Genomic DNA, 27,363 nt, shown 5'->3' with positions numbered 1-27,363 from the left:
GATGTAACTAATGTAACTAATATAAACTATGGACTTTGGGTGATAACGATATGTCAGTGAATGCCCATCCTCTGTAACAAGTGTACCACACCAGTGGGGAATGCTCATACTGGGGGAGGCTAGGCATGTGTGGAGGGTAGTGGGTATGTGAGAAATCTCTATACCTGCCTCTCAATTTTTCTGCAAACTGAAAATTTCTCTAAAAAGTAACGTCCACGAAACAACAAAACACAGCCAGAAACCTTTGTTGGAATTGAAAGTCTCTGCGTGTGGACACACTCAGTGGGAGCCTAACAGCCCTGTGTGCAGAGTTGCATGGCTGCCAGATTTCCTAACAGAATTCTTCGTGCTCAATAAACTCTAGTAAAATAATAATTGTAGTTTATTAGTATGCAAGTTTAGTAATTCTTCATAATTCGCAAGCTTCTAGTGGGCTGACCCGATCTCTATTAAAAATAAATTTTTGGATTTGCCTGTTATTTGCCCGTGGGAAAAACAATTTTGAATCATTTGTAGTCCATGACGGGGTCTCCCCCAGCCCACCGCAGGAAACGAACCACATTTTTCAAATTACTGATCTTGGATAACAGCTCCTTGGATTATAATCCCAGGATTAGACTTCTGATCTCATTTTTATTATTAAACTGATGTCTGATCTGCTGTGTGTCAGTGTCATTACATCTTACAATATAATAGGGACTATAATGGTTGTTCCTTAACTACCCTGGAATGATGTGTGATGTGAGCAAATGACAGTAGTAAGACCTATCGCTGAGGGAAAAGTAACTTCACTCAAATGTTCTTTTTGCTAACACAAGCAGAATGAATGTGAAATGATGTCTAGATAATAATCCTCAAAAAGATACATGATTACCGGGTGATGCAGTCTTCTGCCTGCTTCTCATTGTTCATCTTGTGGTACACGACAGCGCCCACAGCCAGGGGGCCTGCATCCCCGCAGAGGAAGGTGATGGACCGCTTGCTCAGACTGTTCAGACTTTGCTTTACATAGCCATGTGCCATCTGGAGGTAAGCGGGGTCCCCGAACACATCATAGAGATGTAAGTAAAGCAGAGCGATACCTGAGAAGCAAAAAGAAAATAACGTAAAGATGAGGAACGGGCTGTTGACTGTATTAGTTTGGTGTGCTGCCAACTCAGCAGTGTTGATTGTTGATAAACAATAAAACACAAACGTAAACTATCGAAGTTCAGATGACTTTAGTTCTAGACACAGCTTTATTATCAAGCAGCTCCAAGAACCAGACACAGGCACTTGTTCTGTTTCCTCATCATTACAACCATAAATAACAGGCACTCTGAGACCCTGGAAGAGCGCTAACGTAAATTTATTATTAATCCTTGTCCCGCTCTGTTGTGTGCTAACGTATCATACTTGATGGTTACATGACAGGTTATGAAAACCATGGTTCTAAACAGTCACCTGTTTATTTAACAAATAATCACTTACTTACCAAAAAGTAGTATTTGTTTTTGTGAGCTAAAAAAAAAAAATTCAAAGTCTGGGGAGTGAAAACTCAACTTCTCCTTATAAAGAAGTTAAGTTTTTGAGTGAGAAGGTAGGTAGAGTAACCAAATTCCCTACTCCAGTATCATTCCAGGCAGATTATAAGAGAACTAACTACTAAGTTATGTGAGATCTGAGAAAATAAATTTCTCCCTAATTTTTTTTCTCTGCCAGGGACCCAGCCACTTTAGGAATTATACTGTAAAAACTGCCAATGACTTTTGCTTTGGGCTGTACTCGATTTGCTTCTTATCCTGCTCTTGAAGCCTGCTATATACATATAATTGAGGCGTTGTCTGAATGTCCTTATTCCGAAAGGCTGTTACAGTAGATAGAGCCTTCTCTCTGAACCTGACTGATCTCCGGGCAGACTCAAAGATGTGGAGTAGGGAACCTGCCCGCCTGCAGCATTTCCGGAAACTCATTTCTCCCCTTAAAGTACATTTTCCATCTCATTTACCATTTTTAGAAGATACAGAGCCTCTGTTTAAATCTAAATTAATAGAGCCCATCTCTTCATGGATTTCAGTGCAGTAAAAATGCAGTCTGCAAAATTACTTTTCACTGTACTGAGGACAGTTTTAAATTTAGATAGTTTTCTCATTTTGCATGGGTAATCTCCAAAGCTTTGTGCTACAGACAATTCAATTGCACATGTATATTAAGGCCAAATTTTCATTCCCTGCCAAAGTTAATAACCTTGTCTGCTCTTTCAAAGTGGCTTGGTGTTAGTAATTCCACAAGCTGATGATCAGACCTACCAGTGCTGAAGGTCTGTAGACATAAGTGTACAAAAACCACGTGTACAAGAAAAAAAAAAAAAAAAAACAAAACCTAAAACCTCCTTTTCACAAATGATCAATGTCAAGAGCTTCTTCTCCAATTAGGTTCTTAAATGGCTTCATCTCCATCCATCCCAGGCATCTGCTGGCAATCTGTTTAAATTGTTACCCTTTCATTTTGGCCTCCTATTCCCATTGCTGCCTGAACTCTCCTAATTAAGTTCTGTAAGCACCACAGCCAGATAATGACATGACTGAGGTCTGAGAAAATACAAAGTGATTAAATACAAGCCCAATGATTGCTTTCCTTTTCAGACCTTTGTCTCTCATTATCAACAATTCCTCAGGGCCTAAATCTTTAACAAACAAAACCCATTAAAGTTTGCAGTTGTAAGGCTGGATGGATTTCTCAGGACAACCAGGTAGTCATTTCTCCAGTCCTCAATATTTCATTTAGATGAAAAACTTTTTTTTTTTTTTTTTTCTTTTTGATCAGCAGAGAATTATCTTTCCAGCTTCTGGCATTGCATAACCTCAGATTCTGGTTCTCTCCTTTGTCTCATTCTGGGCCTGAGTGTCCATATATTTTGATTAAGCAATCTAATGCACCTTGCAGTTTATGGTCTCTACTTCCTGACACAAAACACCCATGATGAAAAGGTGTTCAAGTGAGCAGTGCTGCTGCCAATTTGAAAATACTTCCTGGACAAGCCTACCAGAAATCAGTCTAGGTCCAGGGTATAAGACAAAACATGGGAATCAAAGACATTTAATGCCTCACCAATACTGGATATCCCATATGCCCTAATAGCAAAGTGGGGGAATTACATGTAGCTAGAAATCTTGAACCTAATCCTTATGCTGTTCCAACCCTTAGCAATATTCATGCATAAAACATCACCTTTGCATAAATACCAAATGCTGTGAGGTAACTGGTGAGGTGGGAAATACAGACATAACCTCAAGGGCTCGGCAGGGAAAACTCCCCTAGTCCCCTTACGTATACTTGCAGCCCTGGCCTCAGTCTACGCTTTAAAAACTCTTTTCAAAGAGCCTTGGTGGCTTAGTTAAGTCTCTGCCTTTACCCCAGGTCATGATCCCGGGGTCCTGGCATCAACTCCCACATCAGGCTCCCTGCTCAGTGGGGAGCCAGCTTCTCTCTCTCCCTCTGGGGCTCCCCCTATCTGTGTTCTTTCTCTCTCAAATAAATAAATAAAATCTTTAAAAAATGATTTAACAAACCTTTTCAAATGTAGTTTTTATCAAAATAAATTTGTTCTTCATGGAAAAAGTCAAATAGTACTACAAGGCTTACTATGCTTCTCATCCACCAAAATACTAATATGCCTCTAGGGAAGGGCCAGGTTTGGGAGGGAAGAGTTACAGCTGCATCCATTCATAAACTCATTATCAAGTAGGATTCCAGTCTCCAAAGGACATTTAACATAATGAGAAAGAACACTGTATTGGCTTCCAGGATAACAACCATCAAAACTGGTCCTGACAGGACTCAGCACAGAATGATGTATGGGGTTTAATCTTTTTAATGCTTCCTTTTTTTAATCACAGGATATGCTTAACAGAGTATCCTTAACTTAAGGATATCCTTAACAGAGTATCCTTAACAGAGTATTCTGGGCTTAAATTTGAGTAGTGGATAAAATGTCCTTCTATATTATTTGCTAAGCAAAAGGTAGGATAAAGGAGATTCACTTCCTCCTTCTACCCTTTCACATTTTCTTCCAGAATAGAAAAGACTGGAGTGAGATTTAAGTTTTGATTGCATTTAATTGTAAATACATGCTCCAAATCGTTTTAGGTCTTAGGATTATTCTATTAAAAGAAAAAAGAAACCCACTCTTCCCCTCTTCTAAATCTGGAGGGATTTTGACATTTTTATTGACATAAAATTGATTCTATTTCTTAGATGGTTCACTCTATGATAACTACTGTGATTATGTTATGAAAACTAATGCTTTTTTGGGTCTGAATTTTACTGTCTTGTTAGATTTGCTCATATATATGGTTTACACTTATTGACATATTCTAAATGGGAAAATAATCCATATGAAGAGAGATATACTGAGAAATGAGTAAAGCAAAATCTAATCCATTATTTGCCCATTAATCCCTAACTCATTAAAGATGACCAATAAAGCATTTGGGTAACTAACTCTGTTAACTAATGAGTACTCTCCTTCAGGAATAAGAGATTATTCCTACTCTGGTTGGTTGTACTTCATTTCCTAAAGGGTAGAGGAAAGTTGTAATAGGTATACTGCCTCTATTTTACATCCAAATTCAGATTTAACATCAGAAAAAAAATGATCAAATACCTTTTAGAATCAAGCATGTTAGGTCAGTAAACGTTTTAGAAATGCCATGTTCATTCTGTGCTTATTCACAGCTTTGGAGACTGGTTTGGTGGAGAAAGAATGGACAGAGGTGGACAGAGTATCCTCTCCCTCCCAGGGGGCAAAAATACACCATCAAGGAGAAGGTATGGATGGGTATAGACCAAAAGAGGAAGCTGAAACAGAGCCTGTGCACAGTACTCTCAGGAAGTGCAATCAGTCCTCTGAGCAAGTCCATGTGGATGGGAAGGCTAGGGGATGACATGGTTAACAAAGATAGACTCCCTGGAGGCTCAAATTATTAAAAGCCAGACACAGAACTTTAGGCTTGATGCTACTCTATGATTGGTTTATGTAAAGGAGTGGTATTCCCAAAAAGCCTTTTTTTTTTTTTTTTTTAAAAGTAGGTTCCATACCCAGTTTGGAGCCCAATGTGGGACTTGAACTCATGACCCTGAAATTAAGACGGAACTGAAATCAAGATTTGGACACTTCACCAATGGAGCTACCCAGGTGCCCTAAAAAGCAGCTTTCAAAGATAACCCTATGGGTTAGTCCAGTTCTTCCAAGAAGGGCCTTTATTAGGGAATCCTAGAGGGGTACCACATGAAGAGTGCTACATGGCCTTACACCAGCAACTAGAGGGTTTAGCTTGGAAGTGACACATGCCACTACCCCTCCAGCCCCCGAACTAGAAGAGGTCACCTCACCTAATGACACTGAAGTTGAGAGGTTTAACCTCTCAGAGTCCAGAAAGAGAGGGACACCAGACGTGGGTGAGCACTAGACGTCTAAGACAGGGCCTGGCCGTGGGGAAGAGGCAGAGAGGATTGAGACATTCATCAGACATCCAAGGAGAGAGAGAGTGCGCAAGTAGGCAGCTGGATGCACCTGGAGTTTAGGGAAGAGAGGACAAATGTCCTCCAAAGGTGTGGGGAGTGATGTGACTCCTGGAGTAATCACTGATTCTCTGATGTACTTCAGGAGCAAGTGGACTGGAAGACTCATCAATCCAATGTAAGTAGGGGTTGCTTTTAATAAAAACAACAACAAAAAAAACACCTCCTTTTTGGTCTGAGAGGCCAGAAGAAACCCAGACATATATTATCTGATCTTACAACTCCCAGAGCTGGTTTGGTTGCTTACAACTGTGGTGTCTAATAAGACAGTTTCTAATCATAAGTTTCTAGGAAACTGAGTTAATTAAAAGCAAGCAACATTTAAAAATTCAGTTTCTCAGTCACACTAGCCACATTTCAATGCTCAAACAGCTACATGTGGGTAGTGGCTGGTGTAATGGACAAGAAAATAACATCTCTATCACAGTGGAACATTCTAAGGCCGGCACTGCTCTGAATACCAGAGATCGATGTCATTGTGCATAAGAATTTTGGGAAGTGTGGCACTGCCCCCACAGTTCATCCTAGAAATCTGTTTTTGAAATGCTGACAACTAATTTACTTCAAAGAAAAAAAAAATGATACCATGAGGACTGAAGAAAACTTTGCTGTAATAGGAATCTGTCCTGGTTTTTAGCATGAAAGCTATGAACTAGATTTTTCTACTCTGTCTCCTGTAGCTCTTACTCTGGGAAGGGAGGGTAAACTGCTTAGGGACACTTCTAAATCTGCAATTTCCTTACTCAGCTACTTATCCCCAGTAGTACTATAAATATAGCCAGCTGTTGAGGAGTAATTAATACTAAGCCTTTGAATTTCCGAGTTCATTAGTCCTATTCATCTTGACCAATCAAGACCTTCGCACATCTCAAATGTATGTGGACATGATAAAAATCTCCACAGATGTATGAACTCTAAAAAACACTTGTCTATAATTCTGCACTTTAGAGATTATTCCTCAATAGTGTTCTTTTATAACCAGTCTGCACTGATGTAAGAACCTTTGCCATGGTAGTTTCTCTCTGCAAAGTACTTCCTTGCAGATTGGGGTCTTTTAAAGATTCTCTTTGTGCACCCTGGTAGGAAAAGTCACGCTCAGACTGAAATACCACTGGCGTCACTGGAGGTACCCAACTAACACCCAAGAACAGGTCTCAATACTTTTGAGTGATATGTAGATAGGAACTCCCTAAAAAGGTGATGGGTTGTTTCAAATAAACTTCTCCCTAGTTAAAACTTTGAAAGCTTATCAATACCATATTTTTTCCCTTTCAGATTTATGAAAATAAAAGTGACCAGAAATTCTCTAGTTAACCCTATACAGTATGATCACCTGTCTTTCTCTGTCAGGTTGGTACTTTTTCGTACTTTGTAATGGTTTCTTAATTTTGTGTCTGACTAAGTGCATTTTTATTTTTTCAAAAAAATTACACTTGTCTAGGGGCACCTGGGTAGCTCAGTCGGCTAAACTCCCGATTTTGGCTCAGGTAATGATCTCAGGGTCCTGAGATGAGCTCCCACATCAGGCTCTGTGCTCAGCAGGGAGTCTACTTGGGATTCTCTCTCTCCCCCTCCCTATCTCCCTCTCTGTAAACAAAACAAAACAAGACAAAACTACAGTCGTCTTTAGGGCAGGATTCCCATTCCCAGTCACTGTGGTTACTGTGCACAGAGCTGTCCAAAAAGCCTGTATGTCAACACTGCCCAGAGCAGCATATCTGCTCAGCTGTCCGCTTAAAGCCAAGCAGCACAGCTTGCAGTCCACTGACAGCTGCTGTTCTCCAAATACCCGAGTACAGGTGATATGGGGAGAAAATCAGCTGTGACTCCGCACCAATAATTATTGTCCCAAGCAAAGAAGTACAAAAGAGGGCAGACGAGCACTCAGAAGATGCGTCTTTTCTCTTTTTTATGTATTTCCAGAGCTGACTGTCCAATAGGAAAAACACTTAAAAAAGAGGAGACCTCACAGTTTCCTCCCCCTTCCTTTAGTGCCCTGCCTCGTAACTGTCAAAATGGTAAGTGCCCTTAGTCTCTTATTCAGCCCGCCATTCACAGGTGATAAATCTTTCAACAGAGTCATCACTAAAGGCTCAGGCTCAGGGATCAATGCCTGGGATTGAAGCCACCAGTCACTCACTGTGTGTTTTTTTTTTTTTTTTTTTTTTACCTCATTTACGAAACCTCTCTGTGCCTAAGTATGTTCACCTATGAAATAGCTACTCCATAGTTACTGTGAATCATGCTGATTATTACAAGTCCCTAGCACATAGTAACTACTCAATAAACACCCAACCCCATCAGAATGATTTTCCAGCATTGAATCAGTCGCTTTGTCCTATCTCTAATGAATCAGTCGCTTTGTCCTATCTCTAATGCCTGAATGAAAAGGACAGAAAGAAGAGTCTTCGCATGTTCCTGCCTCTCTCCACCCTTGCTGGCTCCTCTGACTAGAAAAATGTTCTCTATACATGTGCCATCTGGCCCTTCTCTTGAGCTTTCTGGGAGTTGTCTGACTTTAGGTGTTCCCTCTTCTCTCTTTTTCTCATGTAGTAATCTATATTTGTACTATCTAGATGCTCTGTTTGAGTCTAAGGAGGTTAAGTTCAAGTCAGGCAGCAAAAAAGAAACCCATTTTACAACTATGTCTAAACGAGAGGCTCTCTATTCAGCTTTATCAAGTAGAAAGTGATATTATAAACCTTCTCTAATTTTTGAGTTCATTTTTCAACTGGATCAGAAGTCAAGGCAAAGAGATGTGATGGACTCTTCTACATCCTAAGACGTATGAAATGAGTTGAATTCCACTCTTTCCTCATTCCACTTAGTTTGCTTTATTGTTTTTAGTTTGTATAGGTGGTATACTATAGAACAGTAATTGCAGAACACTCTCCCTTCATTTGTTCATTCGTTCATTCATTCATTCATTCATTCATCCATCCATTAGGTAAATATGTATTAAGCACCAACTATGGGTCTGGCATTGTGTTAAGTGCTCGAGTTACTGGAATAAAAAAATGACAAAGCCCCAGCCTCCTTGTTGTTGTCTGTAAAAGACAAATTGCTTAGGTATCATTTCTTCTGATCCATCAACATTTTCTTCCTGCTCTCAGTGTTTCACCCAAGCACACTGCTAGCATTTAAACCCTAAGCTGTTTCAAGCCTGTATCTAAGTCACTTAAGATAACCTACAATACAATGACATCAACCCCAGAGAAAGCGCAGTCTGCAAGAAAGTGCTCTGGCTGGTCTCTACCTAGTGGTCACTCTGAAGGGCTCTAATGAACCCAGTGGAGATCCACACCCTTTATTCCTTCCGTTTGCCCTGACAGCTCTGGCTGGAATGCGTATGTGCTTCTTACGAAGGTGAAGGACACAGGACTAGGGCTTAAATTAAACACTGAAATGCTGGCTCAGATTGAAGAGCTATGTAATAAAAAGATCAAATTGCAAAGAAAAGATACCTGGCCAGAGTGATTCCTTTCAAATAAGTCTGGTATCAGCAGAAACTAAGTCCCACATGCTAAAGCTGTAGCTCAAAGGCTATACATTTGGCAGATCAGAGGAAGAGCATCTTGAAACACTTTAATGACTTGCATTTAGAGCGCAAGTTAATATTACCCGAGGGATTATGCTGCATATCCTCTTATTTAAAATGTTATCTAATACTTGAAAAGAGGAAATATATGCTGATCTTAGCCTCATTAACTTTGTGAGTTGGTTATAGAAGATTGGGTTACATCTTTTAGAACTAAAGCCCCTAGAGTCCTGTGTGTATTTTTTTTTTTTTTTTTTGAGTGTGAGCGGATCATTTCCCTTAGGAATCATCACAGTTAAGAGTGGGGAAAAAATGAAATTAAATGAGGGCCAGCACTTTCTCTCGTTCTGTCTTAAAGACACTAGTGAGATCAGTTATCCCTTGGGTTTACTTACCTTTTCTCCTATGTTATCTGCAAGGGCAGCAATCTTTCCTCTCAAACGCTTATTTCTAACACGAGAATACTTCATCTAGTCATTTAATTCTTTATAATAACAATTTCTCACCAGTGTTTTGTAATTTCTATTTTACAAGCCATTTTAGAATTTTTTTCTTCCTGGAACCTAGAGCTACCTGGAACAAAACCCAGAGCAGCCCAAAGGCAGGGGCTGTGAGGCTCTCTGGTGAGTCCCAACAGATTCCCAAACACCAATTAGGACTACTCGGTAGCTGGCCATTGGGTTTGATCTTAAGAGACCTCCACTCCGGTTTATTTTTTGCACTCTCTGCTGCTATGTGCATGACATAAAGAACACTTCTTGATGGAGCATCTGAAGAACCAGAATGTTTGCCCTGCTTCCCAAGCTGGGAGTGCATCCTATAAAGAACTGGTAAATCTACCAGGAAAGGATTATGGCTGAGAATGAATAATTCAGTACTTATTGTTGTCATATGTTATACATCAGTATCATGATGCATTACACTTCAATGTACTAAATTTTATAAAAGAGGATTTCAGTGAAAAGAACTGGGCCTGTTCATTTCCAATATCGCTTATTAACAGCTGTAAGAGCTACTGATTGTTTTCAGTCTATGGGTAATACTTCATACGCAAAGATCCTCAACAAGCCTTTTCAAATACAAGCAATTATGAGGACAAGCTTCTGTTTTGGCCCACTTAATTTTCTATCTTGAAACCACGCTGAATATATTAATTCAGGATTAGGAAGCAGGAAGCAACTTCTGTAGCAGAATGCTAGAGATTTCATTCTTCTGGCTGCAAATGCCCATAAATCTTTCCAGGGTTTACTTTACATCCAATCCCAAATAACTTCTTCCTATAGACTTTTAAATAGTAATTACTCTTACCAAACTCATGCTTCCCACTTTCTTTCATCTAATTTTTTTCTAAAACACTTAAAACTGACTAGTCATTAGCCACTTCTAAAATGTATGTACAGCATGAGTATCATCACGTTATCACTGCTCAACTCACTCCGTCTTACGGTTATGTGTAGACCTTTTTCACTTATCAAATGTATGGAGTGAACCCAGATGTAGATGTGGAGAGTAGATATACACATGAGGGCACACATTCTCATGGGGGAAAGACCAGGCTTCTAAAGATAACACTTGTAGCATTGATTCCTAACTTTCTCACTTACTGGCTCTGTAACCTTCCATACGTACTCAGCCTAGTTTTGCTTCAGTTTTCTCATCTCTGAAATGGGGATACAAATAGTATCCATGCCGTAGAGTGGTTCTGAGATTTAGGTTAGCTAATTAATGCAAAGCACTTAGAATGGTGTCTGGCATAGGACATTAGTTACTGAGGCACATGCACATACACTCTGGCTCCTGTCATTCAAATGCTGATCCTACCAACATTTTATTAATAGCAATCACTTTTAATCTTTACGCCTGTCCTTTACCAGTAAAATGATCAAGAACTGCATATTGATGATCCTTATTCCCTTGGGAACCAAAATTTACTCAATATATTTTACTATTAAAATTATTGAATTCTTGTTTCTGAACATCTAATTTGTTAATTCTCAATTACTGTCTGCAAAATTGATTATTCACAATACTTCATTCCTGGATAAGCATGAGACCCCAGAGTGATTTTATTACCGTAACTGCCTCCCTGGCCAATACGAGATGGCTGCGAGGTTTGAAAAATTCTCCCCTCCCCCCTTTCCTAGGGTCAAGGCATTTTATCCCTCTGTTGTGAATTAAAAAAGGTAGAAGCTGTAAAACTGCACTGACAACCCACAGGAGTGAATACGTAGGCTTTAGTGAAAATGACATCTGAACCCTATTACAAGCCTGTGTTAACTGTTCTTCTCACCGTTATATCCTGTCAATAAAAACCAAGATAATTTCAGCTGTAAAATAGTTCGTAAAGTGAAATACTTTCTAAAGCAGTGATTTGCTTCTTCTAAATTTTTATTTAAACCTATATACATTCCCCTTACCAATAAAAATCACATACACAGTACTTTCTATGGTATATAAAACATAGGTATATGGTATTATGGTATACATAACATAGGTACAGAAATTCTAGTAAATCTCGTCACTATTAGTTTCAATTTTTCCTGAAAAGACAGAAAATGGAAAAAATGTAATTTTTTCAATAGTCCAATATTTCAATTTTAAGTAACGTGAGTCTCCCTAGAAACAGAGAACAGGCAAAATATTGCTTAGGAAATTTCAAAATATTGTATAGGCAAAACTTCCCCCAGATGGACAGACATTTAGATGGAAAAAATTAAGGATTGAAAGAATTAAGGCTCATTGTCCAAATGTCTTGTGCAAACACAGGAATAAAAAAAAAAGTATCACTTCTCCTGTTACACAGGACTTACAGCAGAGGTTGCTAGGTCTTATCCCCACATTCACTTAACCCCAGGGAACAGACTACATTTACTATCCTTCCTTGCTAACAGGTGTGACCATGTGACTATGTTCTAGCCAATGAGATGTAAGTAGAATTGAAATGTTGAGTGGGCCTTCCAGGAAGTCTTTTAAAAGGGGAGGAATGCGTTCTTTTTGCCTCTTTTTCCTTCTGCAGCCTGAAAAGCTGATGTAATGTATGACTCTTCAGCAGCTATTTGGCCAAGAGGTAGAAGTCAGTGGCTGAGGGATAATGGAGCAGAAAGACAGGAACCTGGGTTCCTACTGACATCCTAAGGACACTGTATCAACCCTGAACTACACTGGCCTTCTTCTACATAAAAGAAAAATAAACTTCTATTTTATTTAAATGTCACTGTAATTTTGATTTTTTGGCATATATGCAGCAGAACCTAACCCTATCCTAAATTCTAATTCTACCTGAATGAGCATTAACTATCAGATCATACTTCAATTGGGGAATGAAACTTAACAAAAGAGGATGGTATTTAAAGTTCTAATTAATAATAATCATGAAGTTTTCTTATACAAACTACATAGTGATAACTTGCAAAAGCTTTCATTGTATACTGACAACAAATGCTCAAGAACGACCAATTTTTGTTGTTGTTTTTTTAAAGATTTTATTTACTCATGTGACAAAGAGAGATCACAAGTAGGCAGAGAGGCAGGCAGAGAGAGAGAAGAGGAAGCAGGCTCCCTGCTGAGCAGAGAGCTGGATATGGGACTCGATCTCAGGATCCTCAGCCAAAGGCAGAGGCTTAACCCACTGAGCCACCCAGGCGCCCCAAGAACTATCCATGTTGAAGAAGGTGATCAAGTTCTAAAGGTTTTCTACAATAAATGTTTCCCAAAATAATATAATTTTGGACAAGCTAGCAACAAGAGCAAACAAATTAGTATTTATAAAAATACGATGTTAACTTTGGTGAACAAAGTTAAAGAAATGGAATCCTTTTCTAAAAGGTATCACTCTTTGAAGATAATACGGGGAACACACGCACAGGATACAAATCTGCACATAATTATGTAAACACTGCCTTGACACACAGCAGCAAGTATTTCTACTGTGTTAAAATGTTTATGAATGTATTTTCTGGCAATAAAATTGTAATAATAAAGACACCATACTTGGTAAGATATAATAAAGGGAGGAGAAGGTATTGACATGATTTTATGTGTCAAATTAGCTTTAGTTTCTTATGCAACTCAGAGTTTCATGCTATTTAGACTGTCTAAACACTGGCAGGGGAAGAAAAGCATTTTGCTTGTGAAAACACTGGAGGAGACAGTCCATTTTATGTGGGAATAATGGCTTTTTAACAGTGCTCAATTAAGAGACATTAGGACCCCTGCCTCAAAAGCCATTAGCAAATTTATCTGGCAGATTTTATGCTACATCATAAAACAATCTAAACTGCTTAGTATGCCAATTGGCCTAAGATGCCTGACATATAAGCTGCTGTTGGAGCCAGCAATGAGTATCATAAATACTTAAAGATAAAAAGTTGAAGGATACCGGCATTCAAAGGAGACGACACTGTTAACTCACACTGCCAAAAAATTTAAACACACTTGCATTTTGTTTTGGAGTCTAATTTCTTTTCTATTTCCATTTCTACTCAACCTTTAGTTTCTCAAATAGTCCTGGCAGTAGAGGCCTGATGGATGGTTTTTCTGAACATTGTCAAACTATTAATTTAAAACTGAAGTCAATCCCCACTTCTTTCCCCCTAAAGCAAGGTACCTTATAATCTTATAATATGTAATAATATAAACTCATCTGAATGAGTAAATAGGATAGAGGTTTAATTCACTCTTTTTATAGACAGGAAATTGAATCTAGCCATCTGTTTCAGTATCTTTTTTTTTTTTTTTTTTTTTTGGCCAGGAATAACAAAATAATAGAAACTCCAATTGTATTAGGAAAAGATCTGTAAGTCTGGTCTTTAAACAATGTGGAAATCAAGAGGAAAGCTAAATAACTATGGACTGTACTTGTGCTATTTTGTTCAAATTCTCATGATTTTAAGTAGAGAATAGCAATGTTCATTTAAATGACAACTGTTGTTATAACTTTCTTTTTTCTTTTTTTTTTTAAAGATTTTATTTATTTATTTGAGAGAGAGAGAGTATGAGAAGGGGAGGGTCAGAGGGAGAAGCAGACTCCCTGCCAAGCAGGGAGCCTGATGCGGGACTTGATCCTGGGACTCCAGGATCATGACCTGAGCCGAAGGCAGTCGCTCAACCAACTGAGCCACCCAGGCGCCCTATAACTTTCTTCTTGAAGCAAAATACTTTCACATTTATTCTCAGCTTTAACATATCTTTTTTTTTTTTTAAGATTTTATTTATTTATTTGACAGAGAGATCACAAGAAGGCAGAAAGGCAGGTAGAGAAAGAGAGGGGGAAGCAGGCTCCCTGCCAAGCAGAGAACCCAATGTGGGGCTCGATCCCAGAATCCTGAGATCATGACTGGAGCCCAAGGCAGAGGCTTAACCACTGAGCCACCCAAATGCCCCATCATGTTATCATGTTTAACACATCTTATGTTGAGCTTCTAAAATCACCCCAAATCATAAAACTAAGAGGGAGGGCCTTTAACTAAGGGCCATAAAACTAAGAGGGAGAGCCTTTAACTAGTCCATTCCTCTTATTTTATAAAACACTGACCTTAAACATCCTTGAGAGTATAATTTTATTCTGATTTTTATCTGCTTTCCTGACTTCGTAAGGACAGAGAGAATCACTTGTCATTACCAAATGGTTTGCTTTTAGTAAATTCCTGCCAGAGAAACCTCTCAAAGTGCAGTCCATAGAGGACGATCTACATCAGGCCCATTGAGGCTTGCAAAATGCATATTCCTGGGCCCCGCTCAAGACCTATTACACTGATTATCTTCACTGTGAGGCCCAGGAAACGGCACACTCATGACAAGCTCCACTGCCTTAAAATCAAATTTCAATTTCTCAAGCTGAAAATCTGTTCCTCCTGATCTCTTTTTCAGAGTAACTGGAAAATACTGAGTCTCTAAACTGTGCTTCTTTAAGATTATAAAGCTATCTTTCTGTCTCTCTACAGTAGTAAACTAACTGAAGTTCTTCAACATTCCTTCTTTTGTCTCTCTCACTTCTTGGACATCTATGTCCTAGTTCTCCCCATACTTTCTCCAACCTCTCAGTGACCAGCAAAACACTGAACGCAAACCAACATCAGTGACTGTTCAGGAAGATTAGTTCATGGAATTTCTGATTTACTCTGTGTTCACATTTGGATCCCCGTTATGTGGTAACTTAAAAAATGACACATCTGGGCATGTTTTATTTTCTGTGGATTAATTCTCTTTACTTCTGTTTCATACACTGTATTCTGGGACTCTTCCCAACTCTTCCCACTGAGATTCCATCTCCAAATTAACTATGTAATGCTAAACATCAATTTTTCTTTCCATAAGCAGCCATCCAAATTTGTGGCAGGTATGCATTCCATGAATATGCTTCCCTTGCCCTAAATTCAGAGTGCCGTTCGAGATCCAAATCCCAAGGCTAGGCTGAGAGCACCGCATTCTCCTGGAAGCAATTACTCAACCACAGACACGGGATGCAAGTGAGGGCGTCGGGTCAGTAAGACACACTCGCGAGGTGATGCTTTGGCTCCCCTCTCCGATGCCTATGCCAGCTCACCTGCAGCACTTACCTGCCCAGCCAGTGTAAGCAGTGCTATCCCGAGGGTCTGCCGACTTTAGGCCCCGCTCCATTTGCTGAAGCAGCTCTCGAATCTTATTGTTTAAACGTTGTGAGAACTCAGGAGTCAGCTGTAGATATTAAAGGGGAAACAAGTATCAAAAAATATGGACCGTTCAATTTCCTGGACTAGAGACTATCAAAAATAGGAGGGTATTTTGTTTCCACTTGGGCCACTTCTTCTGCCTGGGAGAACTGGACAATTATTTTATCCTTAATAGCCCCAATTAATAAAACTTAAAAGGGTTATGACATTTTCCTACTCAAGGCAGCAACTACTTTGTAACTTAAATGTCTTACATCAAATTTATAATAAAATACTCAAGTAGACTGCTGATGAAAAACTGCCACGCAGGAATTTCCACCTAATAGGGAATGTTATTTAAGCTAATATTTTTTATTATCATAAAAGTCATCTTAATAAATTAAGCACACATCAGAAGATGTCTGCTGTTTTCCAGCTATTTAAGCAGCAACAATGTTAATTCCCTAAGGAAACACTCTCGTTGCTTTTGTTATTAAAAGATGAGGATAAACATTTATAAAATCCACTTGTAAAAAATGGATAAACAATTTTTAAAAACTGTAGAAGTAATGCAAGAAAGTCAAAATAAATTCAGAGAAATCAGGAGCCTCACGCAGAGTGGAGAGAACATCAGACCTAGCATCAAAAAACGGCCGGCACAGTGCCCAGCAGAGGAGGGGCTTCATAAATACTGCCCAGTGAGTGAAGCTGGCTACATCTTTATCCACTATTCATTGAGTAATTGTGCTCTACTCATTGCTTCTTTATGCTTCAATTACCTGTATAAAGTCAGGATAATAATACCTGCCCCACAATTTCAAAATTCTCGCATTCAGGGATGGAACTGTTGATACTTTGACAATTTTAAGCAGTCCAAGGGTCTATAACAAGTAATAATTTGGGTATGGATTAAAGAGCACAGGAAAGCTGTGACGGTGGGGTAGTGATATCCATACAAAGCCCTACAGATGCTGGGTAAGTTGTGAGGTCCACAAAGACACTGTTATTTATCCTAAAGGCAATTGAAAAATATTTCGCAAGTTCTGTATACACTGAATCATGAAGAGTCTTAAAAGGTCACTTTAATGTATCCCTCTAGAATTTTAGAAAACTGCTGATTCCCAGACTTGGATTTTTCAGAGCAGTAAAATTTTAAAACAATGTTGGGGAATATTACATGGGCACAAACATTTCATTTCACCATGTAAGGATTATAAAAATAAACTACTACCTGCTAACATCATCATCTCATTTTTTAAAATGAGATTGAACACTGAAACAAGAAAGAAGGCAGTATCAGAATTATTATAAAAGATACTAAGTTTTACTTCTGATAAGGCAAATCAAACTATCAACCATATCTGAATCATTTTTCTGAAGCACCACGGTCCTTTATTTCACACTCTGAAGAAGAAACCACACGGTCTGACGGACACACTCCCATTATTTAACAATTTTTGCCAAGAGGTTAAGATTTCAACAGGTCTTGAAAATACATTTAGTAAGATAAAATATACTTCAATATTAATATGAAAGGTCTATAAATCTCAACTAGACAGAACATGAGAACATGTCGTCCTCTGTTCATAGATCATGGCTAATTCATCATTTGCTGGACCTTATTTTGAGACCAAAAATAAGAACACCTCAGTCTCAGGAAGGGAAGTTACTTTCTATTTGTCACATAACTGCATTTAATAAAGGTCACCTGCCAGAGAATATTGATTGTTTGTGGCAGACCACAAAATTATTTAAACTCCAGCAACAATCTGCAGAGTCTCCAAAAGCCCTCTTTTTTCTGATAGATGCCAGAAAACAGACCAATTCCTTATTGAAACGTCTGTGTTAGCAATTAAGGAGGACAGATCTCGAGGGTCTGAATCATCATGCTCAACATTAAACAATTTTAGAACTGGTATGCTAGCTAGCTTCTGGAATCTGTTCAAAACCATGTGTTAGGTGATAAATTACTTTCTTATTTTGGGACCAGAGTTTAAACTTATGAATATCTTTTTGTCACTCTTAAAATGGTTAAATTTGTAAAAGCATTTAATTTATAAACAGCCTGAACAGTGAGCTGTATTTTATTGAAGGCTTCTGTTCTTAAATCCTTAAGTGTTCTCTTTGCCAAATCTGCATGAAACAGCAGGTCTTCCTCCAACAAGATGGGACAAAATACTTCAACTTCAGGATCTGCAGAGGTAGACAGAATACAGGTCCAAATGGCCAAAGGGAAGCCATATGATGTCATGATCATTATAAGAAGCTTTGCTTGGGTGGTTCAATTTTGTTCTTTAAAAAAAAAAAAATCAGGGGTGCCCGGGTGGCTCAGTCAGTAAAGCATCTGATTCTTGGTTTCAGCTCAGGTCATACTCTCCTGGTTGTGGGATTGAGCCCTGAGTTGGGCTCTGTGCTCCGTGCAGAGTTTGCTTCAGATTCTCTCTCCTTCTCGCCACCCCCCCCACCCCCGCTCTCAAATAATAAATAAATAAAATCCTTAAACAAAATCAGACTGAGTCTAGATTCCTATATATTTTGGTACCCTTCTATCCTACAACTCTTCTCCAGTTCTTTCATTCCTCCTACTTGCATTAATGATGTTGAAGTAATCCACTGCGACAAATGTTTCCAAGGAAGAACCGAAAGAGCCACATAAAGTTCACTTGGCAGATATGAAATCTCTAAGGCCATTATATCTCATGGAAAGTGCTTTTCCTATGGCGAGTTTAGAAGAAATAAACTAGAAGAATTAAAAAAAAAAAAAAATGTTCCCACTTTAAAGAAATCATTCTCCCAACCTAACAAGCTCTTAGAATTTCTCAGTGAGACACTCTGAAGAACTGTATTCCCTCTTTTTTATTATGTGCATTCAAAGAGACATGAGAAAACACAGCCCTATAGTATCCTCTATCAAACTTCTCTTTTGTTCTGTGGTTTGTAAGTAACATTAAGTTACTGTTTTATTTCCTCCAGCTGTAAGGATGTCCTGCAAAAAAGAGGCAATAGTAGGAAGAAAGAATTTCAGGCCTATGTCCTTAATTTTTCTCAGCACTTTCAGTGTAAAGATGTCTTTACCACACATTCCCATTTAGGCTCATCATTTACCCTGCCCTGTCGGTATTTGCTTACAAATATAAAGCAATAACATGGAACATGTGACATACCCCCAGGACTCCTCCCCTCTCTTTAAAAAGCAAACCAAAATTGATCAAAAATGCAAAATTACATAGGAAAACGACACATTCGCCAATTTTTATAATTTAAACTATCAGCGATTGAGGCTATTTCAATTATGAATATTAACAACAGTGACTTCTTCATAGAAATGTCAGAACTCAAATGGTATATTTTGACATGTATTTTACATATTTATCCTGAAATGACGTATATTTTAAAAAAGGGGGATGCTCGTCCCTTTCTTTCAGGCGAAACTGAGCTAGCTCCCTTCTCCACACCAGGGGCTGAAGGTAGGGATGCAGGCAGATGTACCCCAAACTCACCCTCCCGGCAGAATCAAAGTAGCCTTCGGCCAGGGATTTGTTAAAATCGGCATAAGGATTCGGGAAGGCCCTTTGAGCCATGACGCCGGAAGCGAGCCTGCAGAAGAGCGGAAAAGACGAAACTGGGCTGAGACGGGGGCCTCGGCCGAGCTGCGAGGTCGGCGGCCAGAGCCCGCGCCACACCTTCCCTCCAGCTCCTGGGCCACGGCGCAGTCCCGGTGGTCTGAGTGGACCCAAGGCCCCCCGCGGCACAGCTACTAGGGCGCTGCACCTCCGCGAAAAGGCTGTCAGGGCCCCGTGCCCACCGCCAGTAAGTGACCCCGTTTTGCACCCTTCGTTCCCACTCCCAGGATTTGTAGCGGCGGCAGGTTCAGCGTCCAGAATCCCGGCCAGGCCTCGGCCTCTCCTCCCGCAGCCTCGGATACCAACAGATGCGACGCTTTCACCGCCCACTTCCTGCCAGCCGGACCAATCAGAACCGTCGACACTGCGGAGGTCCTCCCTCTTGTCATTTACAGTTTGTTAAAGAGACAGGAGTGTGATTTCTGAAGGCCAGTGCCGGGTGCTTTAATTCCTGGGTAGCTGGAGGAGGGACAGAGCTTAGAGTAACGTGCAAATGTGCCCTGTATGTCCTGCCTTTCTTCTCTTTTAATATTAAAAAAAAATTAATTCAAGTCCAGATGAGTCATAAGAATTAGGAATTTATCTGGAGAAGAAAAAAGACTGCTTTGAGAAATATTCATATTTCTGCTGCTCAGACTGAATGAAATGGGGTAAGATAATGTCTCTACAGAGACCTTCCAGACTTTTTCTTTTGTTTCTTAAAAAACAAAAAGAAAGAAAATAAAACACCGCAGCTACCACTAGCAGCATCAAGGAAAAACAAAACAACAGGGTATATTAAAGAAATGGATAATGGGTCCTTTGGCGATAATTTATGATAATTTAATCTCCAAGGCACTAAAGAAAAGATATGAATGCCCAAGGGACAGACTGTCAAATGGCAACTGAAACTTCAGAGAAAATGCATGAAAACACAAATCACAGCTCTTAAGAATTTTGATCTGCTCATTGGTCTAAATTGGACTGTAATACTGTATACTTCAGTCCTTTTAAAAAAAATAGCTAATATCCAACGGAGTAGGATATTTACAGCACTGAAATTCCATGTTTAACAGTCTCCATTATCTGAAAATCAGTCCTTTCATTTACGCTTAAAGCCCACCTGGTATACATTAGTCCCATTCTGTTGCTCAGAGGATTCTGGAATTCAGTTAAAGGTCAGAGTCACTCTCTCTGCTCTTTCCTCTTGTTTCAGTGAAGCCTTTGAGCGTATAACAATCAGTTGGTGAAGCTCAATTCTTCACCCCCACCTTGGCCCAAAATTGTTGCTTTGTGGCTGCCATCTCCAAGTCTCCTTCTGATCTGCTCCTGCCCAGTTTGTTTTTTTTAACTGTTGCTTTCTAAGGCATTCATTAGTTCCTTTGCCCAATTCATGAAGATTTAGTAGAGGCTCTCAGTTAATATCAAATTTGTACCATTCCTATTTTAGTAGATGGGTGTGTGGTAGTGCACTTCATAAGAAAGAAGAGAAAAAGGAACGAGAGGCTATTTTATCAATTAATTTTCTTAAATGATTAATGGCTTACCATCAGTTTATCTCTTTCACAATCTTTATGAGCAATTACTATCAGGGTGGTATTTAAGTAGATTAATGACTACTAGAGGGAGAGAGGCAACCTAGACAGTAGACTGTACTCGAGCAGAAATCAGAGTGGAGAGGGGAAGTTGGAAGGAGAGTAATGGAAGAGTAAGAAGGGAAGGAGGAAAGGAGCATCTTTGTCAGCTTGAAAGACAGCCTCCCGGAAACCAAAGAAGTAAATGGAAAATGTAGTGAGACAGTGTAGGGGTTCTCAATCTCAGCACTGTTGATATTTGGAAAGGGATGCCTCTTTGTTGCAGGACCTTGTCCCATTCATTGCTGTATGTTTAGCACCAACCTTGGCCCCCATTCATCCAGGGGCCAGTAGCATGCACTTCCCAAGTGCTGACAACCAAACATGTTGGCAGACATTGCCAAATACCAGATATCCCTGGAAGGGGTAGGACAAGGAATTGCCGGTGGTGTGTGAATGCTGAGATAGTGTAACCAAAAATCCTTAATAAGATTAGGCAACTGTTAATTCCAGTGTCCTCATGGAAGATTTGCTTTGCGAGGATAATGCACTGAAAAGCAATTCAGGAGGAACTTGGGGTGGGAGGTTTTGTTGTATGTGTTCTTGTGTTTAAATCTCAGGTGCAGAAATGAGCTAATTACACTCCTTGATTTTTAGTATAACATTATCAATGCATGCAAGACCGTATTCTATTTTAATTTTTCTCTTAGTTCCCAGTTCTTATCCATTCTTCTCCCCCAGAAGGCAATCACCACAATATGTTTAATTTATATATCTTTTGGAAAATATATCATGGGTTTTGCAAGCATGTACTTTCACTAAGTAAAATAGTGCTGCAAATACTCAACAACTTGCGATTTAGATGCTGTGTCGCTCCACATATAACTCGTCATTTCAGACAATGTGAATTATTTTCACAGTATGTCTCCACCTTGTTTTACTTATCCTGTCCCCCAGGGATGGGCACTGTTTCTACCTTCCACGTCACCAATAGTACAGCCAGGTGTATCCAGGCACTTGTTCTCAGAAGGATCTGGAGGTGAGTATTCCTGAGTTCCAAACTGCATCTACCCTCATCCACGGTTTCGCTTTCCGCACTTTCCGTTCCCCTGGTAAGCCTTGCTCTGGAAACAGGTGATCCTTCTTGTGGCAAATCATCAGAAGGTCAACAGGAGCCTAACGCTGCTACCTCACGATGCCTACGTCACACTCCTCACCTCTCATCTCACCACGTTGGCTTTTTGTCATCTTAAAGCATCACAAGAAGAAGAAGAAGAGGAGGCGTGAGTACAGTAAAGCACAGTACAGTACCATATGGTATTTTGACAGAGAAACCACATTCACATAACTTTTATTGTATTTTTGTAATTTTTCTATTATTATTGTTGTTAATCTCTTACCGTGCTTAAGTTATAAATGAAATTTTATCATAGGCATGTGTGCTAAGGGGGAAGAAAACATTGTATATGTAAGATTTGGTGCTCTCTGTGGTTTCAGGCATTCACCAGAGATCTTCGAACATATCTTCCACAGATAACGGGGGACTACTCTTCCCAGAAGCAGATTGCTAGATCAAAGGACATCTTGCACTTGGTTTCTCTAGTCCCTTTAGAATGCTTTGCAGAACTACTGGACTAGTTTATATTCCCTCCAATAGTATCTACTAGTTTCTGTCATTTCCATGTCCTTTCCAACACTAGTTATTATCAAGAGTTGTAGTTTTTGCAATTCTAATGGACAGTGTGGAAAGATCATTGATGGTTAAGCTTTCAGTATTTTTCTTGCTAAGGATGTTGGGCTTTGTTTCATACTAATTAGACGTCCGGCCTTTCTCTGAGATTTATTTGTTCATATCATTTGCTCGTTTTTCTATTGAGTATTGCATTATTTTCTTGTTGGTTGGCAGGAGTTGTTTTTGTTTTATTTTTGTTTTTTGTGGGAGTGGGTAGGTTATTGTAGATATTAATCTTCTTTGGCTCTAGATGTTGCAGAATCTCTGTTGGTCTGTTAGCTTTTTCGAGGGCATCTTTCATTGTACTGGAATTCCTCATTTTAATGAAGTTAAACCCATCCAACTTGTGGTTTGAGGATTTATCTTCATGTCCAAGAAGTCTTGTGGACTCCTAAGACTCCTAAGTGGTACTCCTAAGTGGCAAATATGGCTTTCTGCATTTTATTTTATTATCTTTTTACTTTTTAAAAAGATTTTATTTATTTATTTGACAGAGAGAGAGACAGAGCGAAAGAGGGAGCACAAGCAGGGGGAGAGAGAGAGTGAGAAGCAGGCTTCCTGCTGAGCAGGGAGCCCATTGTGGGACTAGGATCATGACCTGATCACGACTTAGCCCAGGCACCCCTATCTTTTTACACCTTACATTTAGGTCTTTAGTCTATCTGGAGTTCACGTTTGAACGTAGCATGAGGCATGGATCCAGACTTATTTTGGAGAGGGTATAGAAGTCTTCTGAAAGTTCAGATATAGTCAAAGTATGAACAAGTTCTCTCTTTGTTAGCCAGAAGAACCCATCAATCTGAATTAGGAGAAATCATGCAGAACTCATTTCTTTCGTTTGTTTTGTTTCATTTTGTTAGAGAAGCAACCCAAAGAAATTCTCCTTAGCCCCGGCTCAAAAGAAAAATGACTGACCTTGACATATGTGTGGTAGTTTTCTAGGGCTGTCATAAGAAAGGACCACAAGATTGTGTGGCTTAAATGACAGATGTTTATTGTTTCACAGTTCTGGAGGTTGGATAGCCAAGATAAAGGTGCTTGTGAGGTGGGTTTCTTCTGAAGCCTCTCTCTTTAGCTTGCACGTGGCTGTCTTCCCCCTGTGTCTTCATGTGTTTCTGTTTCCTAATCAATTCTTAGAAGGACACCAGTCATAGATAAGTACCCACTCTAATGACCTCCTATCACCTTAATTACATCCTTAAAGAAGCTATTATCTTAAAAAAAAAAAAAAAATAGAACCTATTATCTCCAAGTATGTCCACATGCTGAGGTACTGGCAGTTAGGACTCCAACATATCAATTTGGGGTGGGGGGAGGGGGGCACAATTCAACCCCTAAGAGTACTATGTTCATCTGTGGCTATGGTGGCTGAATACATTTGTGGTTAATATACTTTTGATTGTTGATTTTTCAAGGCTCATTCCATTTCTTATAAATTTAGAGTAATTTTTTTTTTTAGAGAAAATATTATGGTGTTCCTTTTCTTAAGTGCCTTGTGTAAACTCTCAGGAAATAATCACTGTATTAGTGCCTTTGAAACAGACTACTTCTAGAACTCTGGTAAGCTCTATGTTAAACTGAGAAAATGGGTATGGTCTGAGAGCTCTTTAGTTCTATTCTAAGACCTTAGTTTCAGAATATTATAATGTGTACTAGTTAGGATGAAAGCTAACTTACAAAGAAGTTCAAAAACATAATCAGTGAAATAAATACATTTATTTTTCTCTTCATTTCATCCTATTGTTTGTTCTTCCCTCAGCATATTATCTTTGCCTGTAAGATAACCAGTAAGAACTGGTCATGGCATAGCTGTATTCCAGTTTGGGGGAAGGTCAGGAAAACACAGGGGGGCACATGCCTTTGTCCCCAGACCAGGGAGTGGAAACCACCACTTCCACATTATGCCACTGGTGAGGATTCGGTCACATTGCCACCTCTATCTGTCCAGAAGCCTGCGAGAAAGTCTTCTGCTGAGTTACTGAGTGTCTGGCCACAGTGAAAGAGCGAGGACTAATTTTGGTGGCCAGTGAATGACTCCAATTCATAATGGCAGCTCTAGTAACTGCTACTAGTGTCTGCTGTTAATGGAGCAACATACTTTTGGTTCTTGGTGTTCCCTTTGCCTCTGCCCTTCTAACAACCAAGCCTTCTCGCTTTCTTCCCACAAATTCCATAGAGCTTTCTTGGCAACTAGGTCATTGACCTTTGGTAGAAGGTAGATCAGAAGACTCCATCGTCCCTCTCTCTCACTCTTTTTTTTTCCCCCTAGAAAATTGTCCCCCATAACAAAGCAAAACACACACGCGAACTTAAGCAAACTACGGTTACTTTTTTCAGTTTGCTCCTAAGTATTACATCTATTGCAGAGAGTGCCCCATTTCCTTTCCAACAAAGAAGCATAAAGCAAGAGTTATCTAAGCCTGAGTTTAAAATCCCCATGTTGTTGGCTTAACATCCAGCTGGGACATTTTAATACTGAAGCAATTTTCTATTTCATTCATAGTGGAGAATTCATGGATTGACAGGAGCAAATGCCAGTGAAGGAAGCGAGAACATCAACACACATACACCCTCACTCACTACAGTACACTTTTAATTTCCCAGAGATAGTATTTCCTATGGTGCTGGCAGCATTTCCTCCCTCCCTTGTCAGGACTGTTATTAGTGTGCTGACAGATTCTTTTCTGTAAGTGTACCTGCTGGGGGAGAGCCGCTATCATGTGAAACACAGGTGTGCTGGGGTTTTCTTTGGAGATTGAAGATGGTGAGTATAGAAAGTTGGTAAAAAATGTACAAACATTGAAACTGTCTTTTCCTCTCAGCACTTAATATTTGAGAGGGGATCTTGGTCAGTCATGTTAGCCTATGTCTTTACAAGGAAAAGGAAAAGGAGACTCTCCCCTTTATTGTCGAAAATATGTACCTACACTGCATTGTTAAAATTACGCAGATCCCCATTTCTCTATATTCTTAAAATGCATAATGAAGGTAGAAATGGAAAGTGTCCCTTACAAGAACAGACTTCTTGCAGCAGGGATTCATTAATCAGAAGGACTCCATTTTCTTCTATCTCCAGTCAACCATATAAAACTCACCTATGGAAGGGAGATGATGTGTTGCCAAAGCCCCTAAAATATCGTCCCATTTTGAGGTTTTTTTTTTTTTTCTTTTTCTTTTGGCATATCTGGCAGTCCTGCTTCCTGGCAGGGGAAAGTCACCAACAGAGAGACACTGTGGCCCATATAGTCTGTCTTTTAAGCTTCAGAATTGCCTCACAGCAGGTACTTTTCAATTATTTAAAAGAAAAACTTCAGAATTTTCTAACTTGCCTGGTAGCCACGTTTTTCGTACTTCTTTTTTCCTTTCTATTTGCCACGAGAGGAAAGAATTCAAATGCACAGGTGAGTAACTGTGTGAGAAGTTTAGTTTGTAATAAGAAGGGGGGAGAAGCTGTTCCTATAGAGCAGTATGAATTTAGCAGTATAACTTCAGGAATTCAGTCACGGCCGCGTAGAATCATCTAGAACCCATCACATGATCAAGGGCTCTAGCTGCAGGGAGGAGTTGGCTCCTTTGTCATGGTCCCAACCCTGGGTTGAGCCTCAGAGCTGGGGGCCAGAGCAGCTCCCAGGGTAGGCTGAGAAAGCAGAGCTCAAATTCTCAGGCTGAATTTTCTGTCCCCCGAGGGACAGGACTTGGAGTCCAAGGAGCTATATAAAACCTTTTCCCCGAGTGACTTCAAATTCTAGAACAGTCATTCTGATATATTATATGCCATCTTAGGAACTTATTAAAAATACAGAGTTTCAGACTTTACTGCTAGAGATTTTGAGTCAGGGGGTTTAGGTTGAATCTGCATTAAAAAAAAAAAAAAAAGAAGAAGAAAACAGGGGCACCTGGGTGGCTCAGTGTGTTAAAGCGTCTGCCCTCGGCTTAGGTCATGATCCCAGGATCCTGGGATCAAGCCCCGCATCAGGCTCTCTGCTTGGCAGGGACCCTGCCTCACCCCCGTCTCTCTGCCTGCCTCTCTGCCTACTTGTGATCTTTGTCTGCTCTGTCTGTCAAATGAATAAATAAAATCTTAAAAAAAAAAAAGAAAGAAAGAAAGAAAGAAAGAAAACAACTTCTCCAATATGACTGTCTTTCTGACTGAAGTTTGAAAAGTACGTGGTGAGACAAGGAGAGCAGGAGCGGGGGTGGGGGGGTGGGGGGGTGGGGGGGGAGGGGAACTTGAATATCAAAAGCTATGGTGCTAAATGGTAACAAGTAAATTCTGTGAATTATCCTAGCCTCCAGTTTATATTTGACACATCACAGCCCGTAATGTATTTCCTGAGCTACAAAAAAAAAAAAAAAAAAAAAAAAAAAAAAAGGAAACAACAAAAAGGAAGGAAAGAGAAATGTCTGTTTGCTCTGACCTATCACAATCTCTACTCATGGGCAGCTGTTTCACCGGAGATCCCTCCAGGAAAGGAGCATTCCTACTTCTTTTGGCAGTCAATTAGGGTTTTTTGTTTGTTTGTTTGTTTGTTTTGTTTTGTTTTAATATCCTCCTACTTCTAGGAGTTCTTTCTTAGATTGAACCTAAATATCTCTCGACCAGAAGTTTAGACATGTTTTAAGCAAGGTGGAGAACAACTAGTCACGACCGGTCTTTTTATGTTTTAAAACTTTAGTTTGATTTTCTTCAGGCAGAATAATTCCACTTTACACCTTCTCATCAAGG

The 27,363-nt window shown here is 39.6% G+C and overlaps 1 protein-coding gene across 5 annotated transcripts in view; it reads right to left on the bottom strand.

Moving 5' to 3' along the window:
- LANCL1 (LanC like glutathione S-transferase 1) overlaps nt 1-19,690 on the bottom strand; it is a 38,261-nt gene extending 18,571 nt beyond the window's left edge. The window contains exons 1-4 of one of the 5 annotated variants that reach the window (XM_059168155.1): nt 19,535-19,690; nt 19,230-19,326; nt 15,658-15,775; nt 875-1,082 (exon numbers count right to left, since the gene is read on the bottom strand). In XM_059168155.1, coding sequence (XP_059024138.1) covers nt 875-1,082; nt 15,658-15,775; nt 19,230-19,310 — 407 coding nt within the window. In that variant the 5' untranslated portion in view covers nt 19,311-19,326; nt 19,535-19,690. Of the gene's footprint in view, nt 1-874; nt 1,083-15,657; nt 15,776-19,229 lie in introns of all 5 variants that reach the window. The other 4 variants (XM_059168153.1, XM_059168152.1, XM_059168154.1 and 1 more) reach the window with 4 other exon arrangements.
- Nucleotides 19,691-27,363: the final 7,673 nt, after the last annotated feature.

The sequence above is a fragment of the Mustela lutreola genome, chromosome 3 (assembly GCF_030435805.1).
Source record: "Mustela lutreola isolate mMusLut2 chromosome 3, mMusLut2.pri, whole genome shotgun sequence".
In the NCBI taxonomy this organism is placed as follows: domain Eukaryota; kingdom Metazoa; phylum Chordata; class Mammalia; order Carnivora; family Mustelidae; genus Mustela; species Mustela lutreola.
The sequence above is the reverse complement of the archived record's forward strand: the minus strand, read 5'-3'. Positions and strand labels throughout refer to the sequence as shown.